This window comes from Miniopterus natalensis, chromosome 18 (assembly GCF_054644295.1).
Source record: "Miniopterus natalensis isolate mMinNat1 chromosome 18, mMinNat1.hap1, whole genome shotgun sequence".
Classification (NCBI taxonomy): Eukaryota; Metazoa; Chordata; class Mammalia; order Chiroptera; family Miniopteridae; genus Miniopterus; species Miniopterus natalensis.
Genome location: NC_142098.1, coordinates 35400367 through 35416609, shown reverse-complemented (window position 1 = coordinate 35416609; position 16243 = coordinate 35400367). Strand labels below are relative to the sequence as shown.

The 16243-nt window shown below is 57.1% G+C and overlaps 2 protein-coding genes across 3 annotated transcripts in view; both read left to right on the top strand.

Moving 5' to 3' along the window:
- Positions 1-541: 541 nt before the first annotated feature.
- TMEM145 (transmembrane protein 145) lies at positions 542-7867 on the top strand. Of its 2 annotated transcripts, XM_087827237.1 has the most exons (15): positions 557-676; positions 1405-1479; positions 1594-1671; positions 1753-1839; positions 1932-2033; positions 2133-2217; positions 2326-2397; positions 2509-2577; positions 2897-2977; positions 3058-3136; positions 3287-3380; positions 4105-4277; positions 4761-4881; positions 6893-7099; positions 7590-7867. In XM_087827237.1, exons 1-15 carry the CDS (start codon positions 557-559, stop codon positions 7836-7838), a joined length of 1692 nt encoding a protein of 563 aa, XP_087683363.1. In that variant the 3' UTR covers positions 7839-7867. The 2 variants fall into 2 exon arrangements, with proteins under 2 accessions (XP_087683362.1, XP_087683363.1); XM_087827236.1 differs by lacking the exon at positions 7590-7867 and having other exon boundaries at positions 542-676; positions 6893-7474.
- Positions 7868-8996: 1129 nt separating this feature from the next.
- The window catches only part of MEGF8 (multiple EGF like domains 8), a 39537-nt gene continuing 32290 nt past the window's right edge, over positions 8997-16243 (top strand). Inside the window, exons 1-5 of the mRNA XM_016209251.2 lie at positions 8997-9697; positions 14394-14557; positions 14797-15003; positions 15830-16010; positions 16090-16178. Of these exons, the coding sequence (XP_016064737.2) occupies positions 9511-9697; positions 14394-14557; positions 14797-15003; positions 15830-16010; positions 16090-16178 (828 nt within the window). The 5' untranslated portion in view covers positions 8997-9510. The remainder of the gene's footprint in view (positions 9698-14393; positions 14558-14796; positions 15004-15829; positions 16011-16089; positions 16179-16243) is intronic.

The window sequence follows — 16243 nt, the reverse complement described above, 5'->3', positions numbered from 1 at the left end:
ATAGTGGTTGAGGTTGAGGGCTCTCTGCCACCTGCGTGTTGTGTGACCCAGAACAAGTGGTTTGCCCTCTGTGGGCACTTCCCAGAGTTCAAGAGGCGTGGAACGCTGGCACCTGGCTGGATCCAGTTGGGAGATGGCTGGCTTGGGGGCAGGAATGAACAATCAAAGAGCAGTTTGAGAACCAATTGAGGGGACATCAGGATGGAGCTGGGGTCTGGGAGTTGTGGGCGGTCCAGAGATGGTAGTCTGGAGGAGGCAGGGCTAGAGGGAATGTGAGTTCAGTTCAGGACACGGGGAGCCAAGAGGTATCACTGAGACTCCCAGAGGGGAAGACTGGGGCTGGGGCGGGGTAGAGAGGATGGGAAAGGGGCGTCCCCTCCCACGTGGTTTGGAAAGGGGCCCGTCTGGCCCATCCCGAAGGAGGGGGTGGGGACCGCAGCGCCCAGCGGCCCCTTTAATCGGGGGCGCGCGCCGGTCTGCCTGCTCGCTCTCGCCGCCGTCGCCGGGCCGGAGCGGGAGCCCGAGCGGAGCCGGGGCCGGGGCCGGGGCGGGCGGAATGGAGCCCCCACGCGCGCCCGCTCTGTGCCGCCTGCTGCCGCCGCTGCTGCTGCTGCTGCTGCCACTGCCCCCCCGCGCCCGGGCCAAGTACGTGCGGGGCAACCTCAGCTCCAAGGAGGTGAGCGTGCCAGGCCCTCCCCTGCCGCCCGCTGGGCCCCCGGGGGAAGAGGGGGAGGGGAGGGGGAAGGGACTGCCCCGCCCCCTGCCGCCCTTCTCCGTCGGGCGCCAGGGGCCGGGTGGGGAGGGGGCCGGGGGAAATGGGGGGCTGGGTCGGGGTTGAGCCTGAGGGGGGCTGTGGGGTCAAGACGAGACTTGAGACTCTGCAGTTGTAGGAGGGACATTGAGGTCAGAGCTGGGCGGGGAGGGGGCCGGGGTGGGAGAGTCGGAGTTTGTGGTGGGGGTAAGAGGACACCGAGGTGGTGCTGAAGGGACAGCACTTTTTACTACTCGGAGAGCCTGGAGTTCACGCTCTGGCTCTAGACCGCGAGAGGGCCACTTGGATTATTGCCCAGCACCGGGTGGTCTCTGGAACCGTGGGCGGGGCGTGGATAACTGGGGGGAGGTCACTCTGATGGTGTCTGGGACGGAAGGAGGCCCGGATGGGTACCTGGCCCTCCAGGGTCTTTCTCAGGGAGCCTGGGAAATGGGAAAAGTGTTTGAGGGGAGGAGGCAACTGAGACAGAAATCCTGGAGCCAAGGTGAAGGGATCATGGAAGAATTTTGGATGACTTGTTCCCCTTATGCTTCTTCGGAAACCAGGTGGAGGGTAGGGAAGAAAAGTTGAGGGTCTATGGGGTAGAGTTCTCAAAGGACTGGGAAGAGGGTCTGACTGGGGCCCTTTCCCAGGACTGGGTGTTCCTGACAAGATTTTGCTTCCTCTCGGATTACGGACGACTGGACTTCCGTTTCCGATACCCTGAGGTGAGCCTTCCCCAACCACTCCCACACTGAGGCTGGCTGTTCCCTCGGCCTCCCGAGGCAAGGGCTGCCCCAGTGTCCTCACTCCACTAAACCTCAAAATCTCTGGGCCTGCAGGCCAAGTGCTGTCAGAACATCCTTCTCTATTTTGATGACCCATCCCAGTGGCCAGCTGTGTACAAGGCAGGGGACAAGGTGAGGGCTGTAAGGAGGGTGGACGGGAGCGGGAGAAGGTCAAGACTGGTCAGGGAGTGAGCACGTCCCTGTCTTCCCCAGGACTGCCTGGCCAAGGAGTCAGTGATCAGGCCTGAGAACAACCAGGTCATCAACCTCACCACGCAGTATGCCTGGTCAGGCTGTCAGGTATGGGCCCAGCCTGGGGGAGTGGGCAGGTGCTGAAGGTCAAGGGCCTGAGGACAGTTCAGACAGGCTTCAGCCTTCTCGCTCCTCCCCAGGTGGTGTCAGAGGAGGGAACCCGCTACTTGAGCTGCTCCAGTGGCCGCAGCTTCCGCTCAGTGCGTGAAAGGTGGTGGTACATCGCACTCAGCAAGTGTGGGGTAAGGGGCTGTCCTGGCCACCTGGGTCTTTTCCTCCTTGCCTTCCCGCCAATTCCCTACCTACCCAGGGCCCTCCTTAGGCCTCCACACTCCCCACAGGGAGATGGGCTGCAGCTGGAGTATGAGATGGTTCTCACCAATGGCAAGTCTTTCTGGACGCGGCATTTCTCTGCTGATGAGTTTGGTGAGCATATGGGGACCCAGAAGCCAGGATATTTGAGGGAGCCCAGAGCTCGGTGCTTGTGGGACACCAGCCTGACTGAACTGTTTTCTCCGTCCACTGAATTGCCAGGGATCCTGGAGACAGATGTGACTTTCCTCCTTATCTTCATCCTCATATTCTTCCTCTCCTGTTACTTTGGATGTGAGTCCAGCACATGGTGGGGGGAGATACGGGGGCGGGGGGGCAAGGTTGGGGGAGATAAGCTGCTCTCTCTTCCTGTCTGCGAACAGTCTTCCCCTAACCCCCTTCTAGATTTGCTGAAAGGTCGTCAGTTGCTCCACACGACTTATAAAATGTTTATGGCCGCAGCCGGAGTGGAGGGTGAGGTTTAGAGTATCTCGACTTTTGAGTTCTGTGAGAGGAGGGACCTGAGGCCCAGACATCTGGGCCTGAGGGAGAAGGGGCTGAAAACCTGGACTCCTGGGTCTGAGAGGGGAGGGGGTAGGAGGGCAGGACTTCAGGTCTGAGGGAGGAGGAGGCTGGGGTCCTGGACTCCTGGTCTCCTAGAAGGTCAGTGAGCTGCCTGGAATCCTGATGGGGGCAGAGGAGGGCTGTGGTCACCTAGATCACAGTGCTAGGGATCAGTGATGCCCCAAAACCAGTTTCTGTTCTTTCCTTTCTCTGCCCATCCTCCCCCCAGTTCTGAGTCTCCTGTTTTTCTGCATCTACTGGGGCCAGTATGCCACTGATGGCATTGGCAACGAGAGTCTGAAGATCTTGGGTGAGAATGATGTGGGCCAGGGCAGGTACTCGGGCTCAGCTGCCTCCGTGTCTGAGTCGCCCTCTCCTCCCTTCTCCCAGCCAAGCTGCTCTTCTCCTCCAGCTTCCTCATCTTCCTGCTGATGCTCATCCTTCTGGGGAAGGGATTCACAGTGACACGGTGCCCAGGCTGGGTTGGGATGGAGTGCTGGGGATGGGGGAGTGGCTGGGCCGGGGGTAGGGTGGGGGCATAGGGGCTGGTTTGGGGGGTGCCACCCCCTCCTCCCTGACGGCCCCACCCCTGCCATCTCCCCTCATGGCCTGCCGCCAGGGGCCGCATCAGCCACTCAGGTTCGGTGAAGTTGTCTGTCTACATGACCCTCTATACTCTTACCCACGTGGTGCTGCTTATCTATGAGGCCAAGGTGAGTCCCACCAGCCAGTGCCCAGGCCCTGCCCCCCACCCAAAGCTTTCATGGCTTGCTCTACCTGTCTGCTAGCTCTTCTCCATACTGAACCCCTGGCTCTCTCTCTCTCCCACTGATTTCCTGCCTTCCTATCTGTCTAAGTGCACTCCTCCCCTCTTCACTCTTCACTGTCTCTGAATAGCTTCTCCCTCTTCCCTCTGTCTCTCACTGTCTGTCACATTTATGTTCAATGTCATGACCAAGAGTTCAGGAATAACTTAGACCTGGATTCCACTCCTGCTCACCCACCTCCCAGCTGGCTGACCTCCGATGATGGGCCCCCTCTTTGGGCCTGTTTTCTCATCTGTAAAATTAGGAAGGTCTTACCTACCCCAGGGGCTCCTCTAGGCTTTATATTATCTTGGCTTTGCCTTCAGCTAAAAGGCATCTCTCTTATCTTGTTTTCCCCTCCGTGAAGTGGGGTGATCATAAGACCTGCTTTGTGGAGTTGATACAAATGGAAAGCTTCCCCGTGGCAGTGTCTACCCCTGTTGGGCCCATGGTAGCAGATGTATTCTCTTCCTATCTTTGCCATCCTCTCTCCCTCTATACACTTCTGTCTCCATCCCTCGTTCTGCTGCTTCTGTCCTCTGGGTGCCCAGGGGTGTGGTCTGGGATCCCTGTGGTGGGGGGCAGGAGGGCAGGAGGCCAGGGCTATGACATACCCTTTTCTTTGGGTCAGTTCTTTGACCCGGGCCAGGTACTGTACACATATGAGTCACCGGCAGGCTACGGGCTCATCGGGTTGCAGGTGGCAGCTTATGTGTGGTTCTGCTACGCCGTGCTTGTCTCTTTGCGCCATTTCCCGGAGAAGCAGCCCTTTTACGTGCCCTTCTTTGCTGCCTACACCCTCTGGTGAGATGTGCTGGGCCTCCAGTATGTCCCTGTGTGATCTCACACAAGTCAGTTAACTTCTGCCTCATTTTCCTCACTTGTTTAATAGAGGTGGAAACCGTACCTGCCTCGTAGAGTCACTGTGAGAGTTCATTGAATTTATATATGTAAAATGCTTAGAAACAGATCTGGCATGCAGTAGGTCCTTAGTTGTTGTTATCATGTTAATTCAGTCATCAAATATCTATTGATTTTCCTATCAGGTGCCGGGATGTGGGGTGGGGTAGAACTGAGTTCAATTCAACCTAGTCCTTGCCCCCCAGAACTTCCCAGGCTAGTGGAAATCTTGCCCCCTTTTAACCTCTGGCTTCTGAAGGTCACACAACTTCCCTCCAGTTTGGGACCCACCTGGGGCCTGTGTGCATGTCTGGAAGGGGAGTTGGGGCCAGGGGGTGGGTGGAGGGAATGGGCATTGTCTCTACCAATCCAGTTCCTCCCTTTCAGGTTCTTTGCAGTTCCTGTCATGGCCCTGATCGCCAACTTTGGGATCCCCAAGTGGGCTCGGGAGAAGATTGTCAATGGCATCCAGCTGGGGATCCATTTGTATGCTCATGGCGTGTTCTTGGTGAGGATGGGCAGCTGGTGGGGTGGGACACCAATAGGCGGAGGATGCACGAGGCTCCCACCCCAACCTGCCTGAACGTTGTGTTCTGAACTCTTGATCCACTTCCTTCACTTCATCTCTCAGTCATTCAATAGACACTTACTGAGAGTCTGCTGGGTTCCTGCAGGCTACCCTACCAGTGTCCCCCAGACTCCACTCTCTTCTGTTCCTCTCTCCCACCTTTTGTCTGGCCTCTTCCCCCAACCCACCTTCTTTCTTTGTTCCCCTCCCATTCCCCTTCCTGACCCTGTGTCCCCAGACTCTCGAATTTCCCTTCTGTATCCCTACTGCCTCCCCAGTCCTCTCGGTCTCTACACACCACCCTTCACCCACACATTCTCTCATATCTGTCATTCCATCACAGGCCATTGTTTGGGAAGAAGCAGCTGGGGTAGGCCAGGCTGGGGCTCCAGGGGCCTAGATCTGAATGGCATCAGGAGGGTACCAGCAGCAAACCTCTTCTTTCCTCTGGTTTACATCCTATCCAGCCTTCTGGGTGACAGTTCTTATATTAATTCATCAATCCACCCACTATCCATCCATCTACCATTCAGTGGGCACCTGTATCAAACCAGCCTTTGTTTCATGCTAGGAACACCTATATGCATTTATTCCTACCCTCTTTTTTAAGTGTCAGAGCAGCCCCAGGACAGAGTGGATAGTGCTCATTGAACCCACTATACAAAGAAGGGAAGCTAAGTTCCAGAGAAGGCAGGTGACCTGCCAGGGCTCCAAGGCCTTTGGTGGCAGGGCAGGGACTTTGAACCTGGTCCTTCTTCAACCACAGATCTGACATGAAAGGGAAATAGGCATCACTGAGGTCCCCAGCTCCTGACCCATGTGCTCTGTGGGGCCCCTGGAGCCCCAGCCTGGCCTACCCTCAGTTGAGGGAGGGGGCCAGGTCCCCTAATCGCTACCCCAGAGCCGGACTTAGGTACAGTCTCACCTTCCTGGGATGGTCCATCCTCAGGCTCTCCAGGAAATTGGAAAGGGGCAGAGAGAGGAGAATGACTGAGAACCCACCATGGGCCAGGCTCTGCACCCATTCCTCATTTTTCTGAGTAGGCACTGCAATCCTTTTTTCTCAGTGAGGCAGGGAGAGTGTAATCAACGTGCCCCCGACCCACACTCAGTGAGCTGTGGGGCTGAGGTGGGGTGCAGGCTCAGAACACCAAACACTGTGCTCTTCCTTCTATATTTCACCTTCAGTCAGTTTTGTTCCTAAAAATGCTCACATTAGGTCAGCACAGCTCCACTGCTGACATTCCGCTGCTGGTTGGTTTCAGCTCCCTATTTATTTATTCAGCACGACCTTAAAGGGGTCATGCTGGGCTTCCAGGGTGCAGTACTAGAGTCACACCAAGTCCCCACCTTTCTGCCAGACTAACTGGGGAGACATCTCAACATTCAGCCAATACTTATTGAGAGCTTATATGTACCAAGTACTGTTCAAGAAAGTATTGGGGATTCAGTAGGGAACACAACAGTCAACTTCCTGCCCTCATGGAGGTAACATTCAGAGTCTGCTAGTTCAATTGAATTTTCTGTGTTTATGAAAATATTCTGATTTTTGCTGTCCAACATGATAGCTACTATCCATATGTGGCCATTGAGCACTTAAAAATGGCTAGTGTGACTGAGAAACAAAAAAATTAGTTTAATTTTGATTAACTTAAATTTAAGCAGCCACATGTGGCTAGTGGCTATCATACTGCACAGCGCAGGACGCTGAAGCTTAACTAGTCAGTAATAACTCAGCGATCAGGGAGGAAGCATCGGCAGAGTAAAGAGCTGTGGTGGAGGAAAAAGGTCAGAGCCCAGGGCACTGTGAGAGCCCACAGGAAGCGACTAATCTATTTGAAGGGTTGCAGGCAAGCGTGAGGGATTGCAAGTGCAGGGGACTCCACGTTTATGGAGACAATCTGAGGCCAGGACAGTGAGTCTTCAACCTGCACCTGGCCCCTCGCCGCAGATCATGACGCGCCCTTCAGCGGCCAACAAGAACTTCCCCTACCACGTGCGCACGTCGCAGATAGCCTCGGCTGGTGCCCCGGGCCCGGGAAGCAGCGAATCCGCAGACAAGGCCTTCCCGCAGCACGTCTATGGGAACGTGACGTTCATCAGCGACTCGGTGCCCAACTTCACGGAGCTCTTCTCCATCCCCCCGCCCGCCTCCTCCGTAAGCCCCGCGCCCCCGGCGCCTGAGGAGCTGCTGGCGCCGCCCCTGGAGTACTTGACCCCGCTCCCCGCCCCGCCGCCTCCCCCCTCGCCCAGGCGCCTGAGCCCACCCCCAGCCTTTCGCACACCCCGCGCCCCAATGCCGCGTCGCGACCGTCCCCCGGCGCCCGCGCCTACCCTGCCGGACTGGGTCCTGGCGCTATTGCGCACGCCCCCGCAGACGCCGCGCGCGGTGCCCCCGCCGCTCGCCCCTCCGCTCGCCTTCCGTAGCTCTCCCCCGCCGCCGCCGGAGTTCGCCCCGCGCGCCCCGACGCCACCCCTCGAGTATCTGGCCCCGCTGCCCAGGCGCCCCACAACCCGCTCCTTCCCTGACTGACACAGGCGCCCACACCTGGGGAGGGGGATTCTCCGGGGGGAGGGGGACGGGCCTTCGGGGCCGCATCTGCCCCCCGTGGGTCCCGGACGGCCTCTGACCCTGACCCCCCTCCCAGGCCGGGAAGCAGGTGGAGGAGACGGCGGTGGCGGCGGCGGTGGCCCCGAGGGGCCGCGTGGTGACCATGGCCGAGCCCGGCGCGGCCTCCCCGCCCCCTCCCGCTCGGTTCCCCAAAGCGGCCGACCCGAGCTGGGATGGCTCGACGCCGCCCTACCAGCCACTCGTGCCCCAGACGGCGTCGCCGCACACCGGCTTCACCGAATACTTCAGCATGCGCACGGCCGGGGGCACTGCACCCCCGGTCTGACACCCCAGCCTGCCCCTGCCCCATGGGCCGCGCGCCGGGCCCCGGCCGGGCTCTGGACCCCCGTTCTGTCCCAGCCCCAGGGCTCGGCCATCCCAGGCCTTCCCGACCCTTCCCATCCCGCGCGCCCAGTTAGGGGTGCGCGGTGTCCCACTCCTCCCCTCCCCCCGACTCTTGTGCCAAACGGTCCCGCGGGAGCCGCTCTCCCCGTCCCCTCCCTCAGCCCCTGCCCCGAGCGGCGCCGGATTCCGGGCTCCCGCTGTTCCGTGACCTCCGGCCCCCTGGCCCCCTCCGAGACCTCTGACCCCGCTGGACCCCGGAACACCAGTGAGGATCGCCGGGACCCTGCCCGTGGGACGCTCCAGGAGGACTCCGCGACCCCGAGCCACTGCTCCCGGGACGGATATTGTGAAGCTGGTTTCGACTCTGAAAACTTCCCTTGGATCCCTGTCACCTCGGACCCGTGCTCTGTCCATCCCCATCTCCATCCCGAGGGCCCTCCCTCAGGTCCCCGGAAGAAAGACTTTTTTCCCTTGTTGCCAAAATAAAGAGGATTCGTTGAGTTTTTATCTATATGATGGCCTTTTTTATATTGATGGTGCTCAGAGACGGGGCTGAGCAAGAACCGTTCCAGGCTCGGGACCTCAGTGTGTCCACCTGTGAAATGTCATTTTGGGAGAGGCCTGGATAACCTGACCTCTATCCTGAATCTGAGAGCACTGAAGATACGAATCAGCTAGTCCTCTTACCGCACAGCTCCCTTATTTTTACTTTCTCTTCCCCAGTCAGGTAGAGGCGCCCTCCAGTGGCACATTGCTCAGTCAGCTGCACCCCGAGTTTGGGTAACGATTTTAGCATTGCGCATGTGCAATTCTCTCTTCACAGGCCTAGACGGTCAATGCTGCGCATGCGCCTGGGGACGAATGGGCGGGGACAGTTCCGGAAATCTCCTTTGTGGAGGTGTAGAGTTTGGTGTTACGCAGTCCTCCCATGGCCGCTCTGACCTACGGCTCCGCGGCTTCTCGCCTCCTCTCCCAGTCCCAGTCCTTCCACAGCGGCCGTTTGGCCCCGCCCCTCGCCCACCCAGCCGGCCTCCCAGGGCCGCTCTGGCCCGAGCGTGCCCTCGTCTCTGTGATCTGGCTTATCCGGCTTTGGAGGGAGGTGCGGGTGGGTGAGCGAGGGAGTGAGGCGTTGCGGTCCAGGCCCGAGCCCTGGAGGACGGGCTCCGCCCCCGGCTGAAGTCTCTCCCGGACCATCCCGGCCTGGTCTGCACCCGCTATGGAGGCCCTAGCCCGGCTGTAGGGCCCCTCGCCCCCTGAGGACCCACCCCTCTCTAAGGTCCGTTTCGGCCTGCAGCGGTCTGCCTCTGTAATTGCCGGACACCGTGTATGGGGTCAACCAGCCTATGGGGGCCTGTGTCTATAAGGGACTCCCACGGTCCCTAGGGGTCGGCCCTGTCCATAGCAACCCCGTTTACAGGGCCTATCATGGGTCTATAGGGCCCACCCCTCGACTTCCAGAGCCTGTCAACAGCGGCGGTTCCCTTCGCCGGGACTGCGACTCCTGGCCCTCCCCGGTCTACAAGGCCATGTCCCGTCCATAGACGTCGCGTTTTCAGGGCCTCGCACCGGTGGAGGGTCCGCTCCGTCTGTAAGGGTCAGTGCCGGAGGCGGCGATGGCCCTGGGCCGGGCTCTGGCCGCCGTGCTGGCTCTATCTTTGGCAGTGCTGGGGCCGCTGTCCCCTCGGGCCTGGGCGGGGGACTGCAAGGGGCAGCGGCAAGTGCTGCGGGAGGCCCCAGGCTTCGTGACGGATGGTGCAGGCAACTACAGCGTCAATGGCAATTGCGAGTGGCTCATCGAGGGTGAGTGGGGCGGTGTGGGTCACACACCAGTCGTTTGCTAATTCCTTCATTTGTGCACTCATTCATCCATTCACCACATTCCCAGAGTCCTTTTCTGGTCCAGGCCCTTTGCTCTAAAAAGCAGCCCACCTGGGCCCTGCCCTGCAAGGCCTTGAAGTCTGTTGGGGGAGTTACTCTCAGACTCCGATGGACAGTTACAAGCTCCCAGCATCAATGAGGGGTATTCTGAGTAATTGTTAGAACGTCGGGCTCTGAGCCCAACCATCTTGCTTCACATTTCATTTCCACTTCTAACTAGCTTTGTGAATTTGGGAAGGTGGCTTCCTTTTTCTGACGTTCAGCTTTCCCTCTCCCCAAGTGGGAATAATAATAGTACCCACCTCCCAGAGTTGTTGGGATAAAATGAGAACAAGTTTTTAACATTCCTGGCGAATAGTAAACGCTCAGTACATGGTATTAGGATTATTACTGTTGTCATTTTTAAAGTACTTCAATAAAAAACATTTTTCTCCATCATTCATGTGCCAGATACTGTATTTGCTACTGGGACATAGCAGAGACCAAGGCAGTCCCAGCAGTCCCCGATGACTTGAGGCTTGGGATCCTGTGGGGGAGACAAACACATTAATAGACAATGATAGTGCAGAGTGGTTGGTACTGTGATGGAGGAGCCCCATAGGTGTGGGGGATCTCAGAAGAGATGCCTGACCTGGGGACCAAGGACAGCAGAGAGGGCTTCCTGGAGGAGATGTCTGAACTGAGACCTAAAGGACCTATAGGAATCCGCCAGGAGGAGGAGGAAGAGCAGTCCAAGAAGAGGGAACAGCCTGTGCAAGCCCAGCCCTACCCTCATGGGCTTCTAGTCCAGTAGGGGAAACAAACTTACCCACAAGAAGTGGGAAGCCCAGCGAAAATGTCTATCTTAGCCTGGGTGATAACTGAGACCAGAGGCATGTGTAGGAGGAAGCACAAGGGCATTTCAGGCAAGAACAGCCCATACAAAGGCCTGGATGCAGGTGGGTATGGTGTTTTTGAGGAAGTAGAAATGCAGTGTACTAGAACACAGAATACAAGGAGATAAACCATGAGCCAGAAGCTGAGGGTTGAGGGGAGGCAGAGGGTATAGGACCTTGTGATTTTGAGCTGTGTCCTGAGGGCAGGAGGGAGGTGGAAGAGAAGTCCAAAGGCAGTCAGTGGCCAGAGAAGTCCAGGAAGGCTTCTGTTGGCAGTGGATGTAGGAGCTGGCCTCTAAGGAGAGGTGGGAGTCCCCCAGAGTAGGTCCTGGCCAAAGGCCAGAGGTGTGACAGGGCCTGGATCTTATAGGGCCTCCCTTTGCAGGCTATGGAGTTTGGTTTTTATCCTGGGGTACTGGGGAGCCATGCAGGGGCTTTGAACTGGGGAAGGACATGATCTAATATATGTTTTATGTGTTATTTATCTATGGCTGTTGTGTGGGGTATGGATGATGCATGTTTCTTGGGCATGTATATCTGTCACCAGCTTTGGGGGCCATTTCTCTCTCGGAGGTGAGAACAAAATGGGAAGTATGTGTATGTGTTGAGGGTATAAATCATCCTCTGGCGTTGAAGAGCCCCAGCCTGGTTGGGGACACAGTGTGCCCAGGTCTGAGACAGAAGGAGGTACAGGGTTGGGTAGAAGAGCCTATAAGGGAGTGAGAGGACACTGCTGGGGATCACAGAGGAGAAGCCACTGGAGCAGGGTTCTGAAGCATGCATAGGAGTTTACTGGGTGAGAAAAAAGAACAGCCTCTATGAAGACAAAAGAGGTTGGTATGTCTGGTCTGACTGGACCGTTGGCTGGGAGGTGAGGAAGACACCAGAAGCAGGGAAAGAAGGGCCTTGAGTATCACATCGAGCAGCTTGGCTTTGCTCTTGGGATTGAAGGGGAGCCATAGAAGGATTCTGAGCAGGAGTGGGGCTTCACTCTCAAGCCAGGTGGAGGCAGACTGGGGACCTGGTATGCTAGCCCTGCAGGAGAGGGTGAGTTCTGGGTGGGACAGAAACTAAGGAAGTGGAGAGGAGGGGAGAGGACTGAGAGATGCTTGTGAAGTTCCACCAGTGAGACTTGGGGACCAACTGGCTGGATGTTGGGGTAGGGAGGAGTCTGGGAGACTTCCAGGTCCCCTTTGATCTTCCATTCTTCCTAAAGCCTGGCATCTCTAAGAACCAACATATTCCCCTAGCTATTAAAGAAATAAGCCACCGAACCACTTCCTTCTGTACCACTTTCACACTTTATTGTACTCAGTCCTCATACCATCCTCATGAATAAGAGGCTTTTGCTTTTGAAAAGCAGGGGGTTTTGTGGTTGGATCTCTGTTCAGGATGGCATGGGGATTGGGCCCACGTTGGGTGGAAACAGGAGACCTTGAACTTGGGGAGGAACTTGGGGAAGGCAGATGGTGAGCCTGCCTTTGGCAGGCACTTAACAAAGATGTACTTGTTTTGAGTTTTATAGTTTGGTTGAGGCCGGTAAGACAGACTTCTTGTCTGGTCTGGCTGAATGGTTCTTCTGCGTTCCCCAGCCCATGGCTTGGGTCTGTTGTGATGTTCTCCGGGGCGCTGGTCAGTGCCTGAGAGAGAGCTGCCAACTTCATTATTCTGTCTTGTGTGCGTTTCCTCGTTCCTTCATTCAGCATTTCCCAGGCTCTTGCTCAGTGCCAGGCTCTGTGCTAGGCAACATCGGGGAGGGGCCCCAAGATGCGTTAGGCCCAGGCCCTGCCCTTTGGGCCTCATCAGCTGCAGGGGAGGCAGACCTGGTTACAGATGGTGCTGGCCCAGAAGAATGAAAGTTATAATGGGAAGTAAGAACCCCTAAGAGGACCACTTAACCCAGCCAGGGGGTATCAGGGAAGGCTTCCTGGAGGAGATGGGGAAACTTGCTAGCAGGAAGGGAGAGTGTGCTCCCATACAGGGGGAGAAGCATATGTAAAGGCCCAACTCCTGGTAGAGCTGCAAGCAGTGGGGTGATGTGAGACAAAGTGAGACTTCAGATGTCAGGTTAGAGAGCTGGACTTTCTCCTGGTGATGGTGGGAGCCGTAGAGGGCTTTTGAGTAGGGGATGGTCAGGGCCAGATGTTGAGTTAGGAAGATCACTCAGGGATCCATGTCAGGGCAAGATGGGAGGCTGGGGGGCCAGGAAGGAGATTAATCAGTGGTCCTGGTGAGAGGACAAGGTCTGCGCTGGCACGTTAGTGTCACCATCTCAAATCTCCACTTTAGCCTTAGTGGGTGGGAAGACTTATCCCCATTTTACATTCAGGAAACTGAGGCTCAGAGAGTTCATGACACTGGCCAAGATCACACAGCTAGTGAGTGCTCGATGAGCATCTCCAGTATGTGGATGAGTCGAATCAGTGGCATGGAGGAAAGGGCTGGTCCAGGGTCTTCCAGCAGGTCAGGAGCAGAGCTGGAACTCAAGTCTACTTTCCCTAGCCCAGAAAACTTCCCTGAGCCCTTAGTGTGAGATGTGGAATGAGAGGGCCTTCTGGAACCAGGACCTGGCAGAGAGTAAGAATAGTGACAGTGCTAGAAGTTGTGGCACTTAGAAAGCACTAGGCCCTATTAAGCACTTTATGTGCATTATTGCCTCTCACGCAGGCACAGTCATGTGTCAGCTGGGGCTGCAGTCATCTGAACACTCACTCACCTGGGCCGGATATCCAAGAAGGCTCCCACCCAGGGCTGGCAGTTGATTCTGGCTGTCAGCTGGAAGCTCAGCTGGGGCTGTCAGCTGGAATGCCTACATGTGGCCCCTTCATGTGGCTTTGGCTTTTTTTAGCATGACAGCTGTGTTCTGAGAAGGAGCATTTTACACAGCTCAGGTAAAAGCTGCAAAGCTTCCTCTGATCTAGCCTCGGAAGTCCCAGAAGCCACTTCTGCTGCTTTGTGTTGGCCAAGCTAGTCTCTGAGGCTTTTCCCAGATACAAGGGGGCAGGCAGGGCATCAGCCTTCACCTCTCAATGGGCGGAGTGGCCAGGAAGTGTGAATCCACCACAGTCCCATTATATCCTCACTTTACAGTTGAAGAAACCGATCAAGAGAGGTTAGGTGTCTTGTTCAAGGTCACGCAGCTAGTAGCTAGTAAGTGGTAGAGCCAAGATTTGAGCCTAGGCCGTCTGGCTCCAGAGCCTATGTGCTTAGATACCACAACAAACAGAGAGATGAGACCCTGGGTGGGGCAGAGGAGCTGTGGGCTCTAAAGTTCGGCCTTTGTTCGGGGGAAAGAAATCGGCCTTTTCCTTTGGAGCTCTATTTGGCCTGGAACAAGAGACCCTCACAGAGGCCCTTTTCTATCTGGGAGGATGCCTCTCTGCTTGGGCTTGGGCCCCAACGCCCAGGCCTGGGTGTGTCTGAAGCTCAAGAGTAAATGGGACCAGCTCTGTCTGATCACTTAGATGGGCTCCCTTTCCCAGCAGGTCCATTTCCTGTGTGAACAGTGGGGAGTGTTCAGCCTGATCTCAGGAATCCTTTCCAGGGCTGATACTGCAATTCCTTGTCTGAGCTCTTATGTCCCTCGGCTATGAGACCAGGAGCCTCTCCAAGGCAGGGCCCAGATTGGACTCATCTTTGGGCCTCATTAAGCAGAGCGGGGTTTGCTGTTTGCGGGTAGTCTGCATAGAGGTGTGGGGAGAAAGTCCACATCTGAGCCTGGCCCCTCTGTTTTTACCACCCAGCACCGAGCCCCCAGCACCGGATCCTGCTGGATTTCCTTTTCCTTGACACGGAGTGCACGTATGACTACCTGTTCGTGTATGATGGTGACTCCCCTCGAGGGCCCCTGCTTGCCAGCCTGAGTGGGAGCACCCGGCCCCCACCCATTGAGGCTTCCTCAGGGAAGGTTGGTGGGGCTGGGCTGTGGGCTGTGGCTGGAGGATTTCAGTGCAGTGTGGGGTAGATGCACACAGGGAGGGACAGAGAGACAGCAGAGGGACATGGCATCAGACAGAAGGACACAGGGACAGGGAAAGGTGGAGAGAGACAAAGAAAGGAGGCAGGGACCTCCAGGGTGGGGTTGGGGCAGGCAGGAGTGAATCACCTCCCAGCTGGGTCCCTGACCCTGCCCACCTGTGCCTACAGATGCTGCTGCACCTCTTTAGCGATGCCAACTACAACCTGCTGGGCTTCAATGCCTCCTTCCGCTTCTCTCTGTGCCCTGGGGGCTGCCACAGCCACGGACAGTGCCGGCCCCCTGGGGTGTGTGCCTGCGAGCCGGGTTGGGGGGGCCCTGACTGTGGTCTGCAGGAGTGTTCAGCCTACTGTGGCAGCCACGGCACCTGTGCCTCGGTGAGCCTGTCCCCAACTGTGTCCCCCTGGGGCCCTGACCTGTGACCACACCTGCTGCTCCCATCTCCTGGATCTGACTCTGCCCTTGACTGACTCCCCGTGCCACTCCACCCTCTGCCATGACAACCCTGCTCTCATCCACAGTACTGCCCTCTCATTCCGGGTTTCACCCTACCTATTACCCCAACCCCACCCCACCTTCACCTGGGGCCCTTCCTCTGTCCAGGCCCACTTCTGTTCTCATCTGCAACCCACCTCTCACCTGTGAACCCACCCTGCTTCCTCTTGCCAGGCCTGGCTCCATCCACCCACCCACCACTCAGTCTGGCATTGGGCCCCCAGCCTTTACTTTGGCTTTCAGCTGCTGACTGGCCCTAAGGCGTGCATATCCATCTTTGGGACTGGATCACGCCTCGAGTCCTCCCCACCTTGACCTCTCCACCTCTGAGCTTCTCCAGCCCAGGCTGACATTGACCTCACCATCTGTCTCTGTCAATCTGTTTTCTTTCTGTCTGTCCTCATTTTTCTCTCTTGATCTCTCTCTTTTTCTCTTGGTCTGTCTGCTTTTCTCCACCTCTCTGCCTCCTCTGGCTGTGTCTCTGCGTCCCTTTCTTCCTCTTTTGATCTGTCTCCTTCTTGTCTCTGTCTCTTCCCCTTTGCTTTTCTGTCTCTTTTTATTTTTTCCCACTCTCTCCTTTCGTGTTCATCTCTCTCCTCCCTTTCTGCTCCATGTGTCTCACTCTGACTCTGGCTCTCGCTCTCTTCCCCCTTTCTCCCTATTTCTTTCTCTCTCTCTATCCCCTGCTTTTGTGTCCCCTCCTCCTAGCCCCTGGGACCGTGCCGCTGTGAGCCTGGCTTCCTGGGACGTGCCTGTGACCTGCACCTGTGGGAGAACCAGGGGGCTGGCTGGTGGCACAACGTGAGTGCCGGGGACCCTGCCTTCTCTGCCCGTGTTGGGGCGGCTGGTGCCTTCCTGTCCCCACCAGGGCTGTTGGCCGTTTTTGGAGGTAAGCAGATGGGGTGTGCGTCTCGGGTCTGGAGGCCTGGCATCCTGTGCCAGGGCTTGAGACCATCCACCTTTCATAGGCCAGGACCTCAACAGTGCCCTGGGGGACCTCGTGCTGTATAACTTCTCTGCCAATACCTGGGAGCGCTGGGACCTGAGTCCTGCCCCGGTATGGACCCCACCTCTGCCCTGCCTGGAGGCATCAGCCCACTCTGTCAGTCCCAGCAAGGGCTC

What these genes read in the sequence shown, in the direction of transcription:
- TMEM145 (XM_087827236.1), top strand. Translation starts at nt 557, where the DNA reads ATGGAGCCCCCACGCGCGCCCGCTCTGTGCCGCCTGCTGCCGCCGCTG. An exon ending in TCCGTTTCCGATACCCTGAG is followed by an intron (nt 1,480 to 1,593) that starts GTGAGCCTTCCC and finishes CTGGGCCTGCAG; the next exon opens with GCCAAGTGCTGTCAGAACAT. An exon ending in GGCCGCAGCCGGAGTGGAGG is followed by an intron (nt 2,578 to 2,896) that starts GTGAGGTTTAGA and finishes TCCTCCCCCCAG; the next exon opens with TTCTGAGTCTCCTGTTTTTC.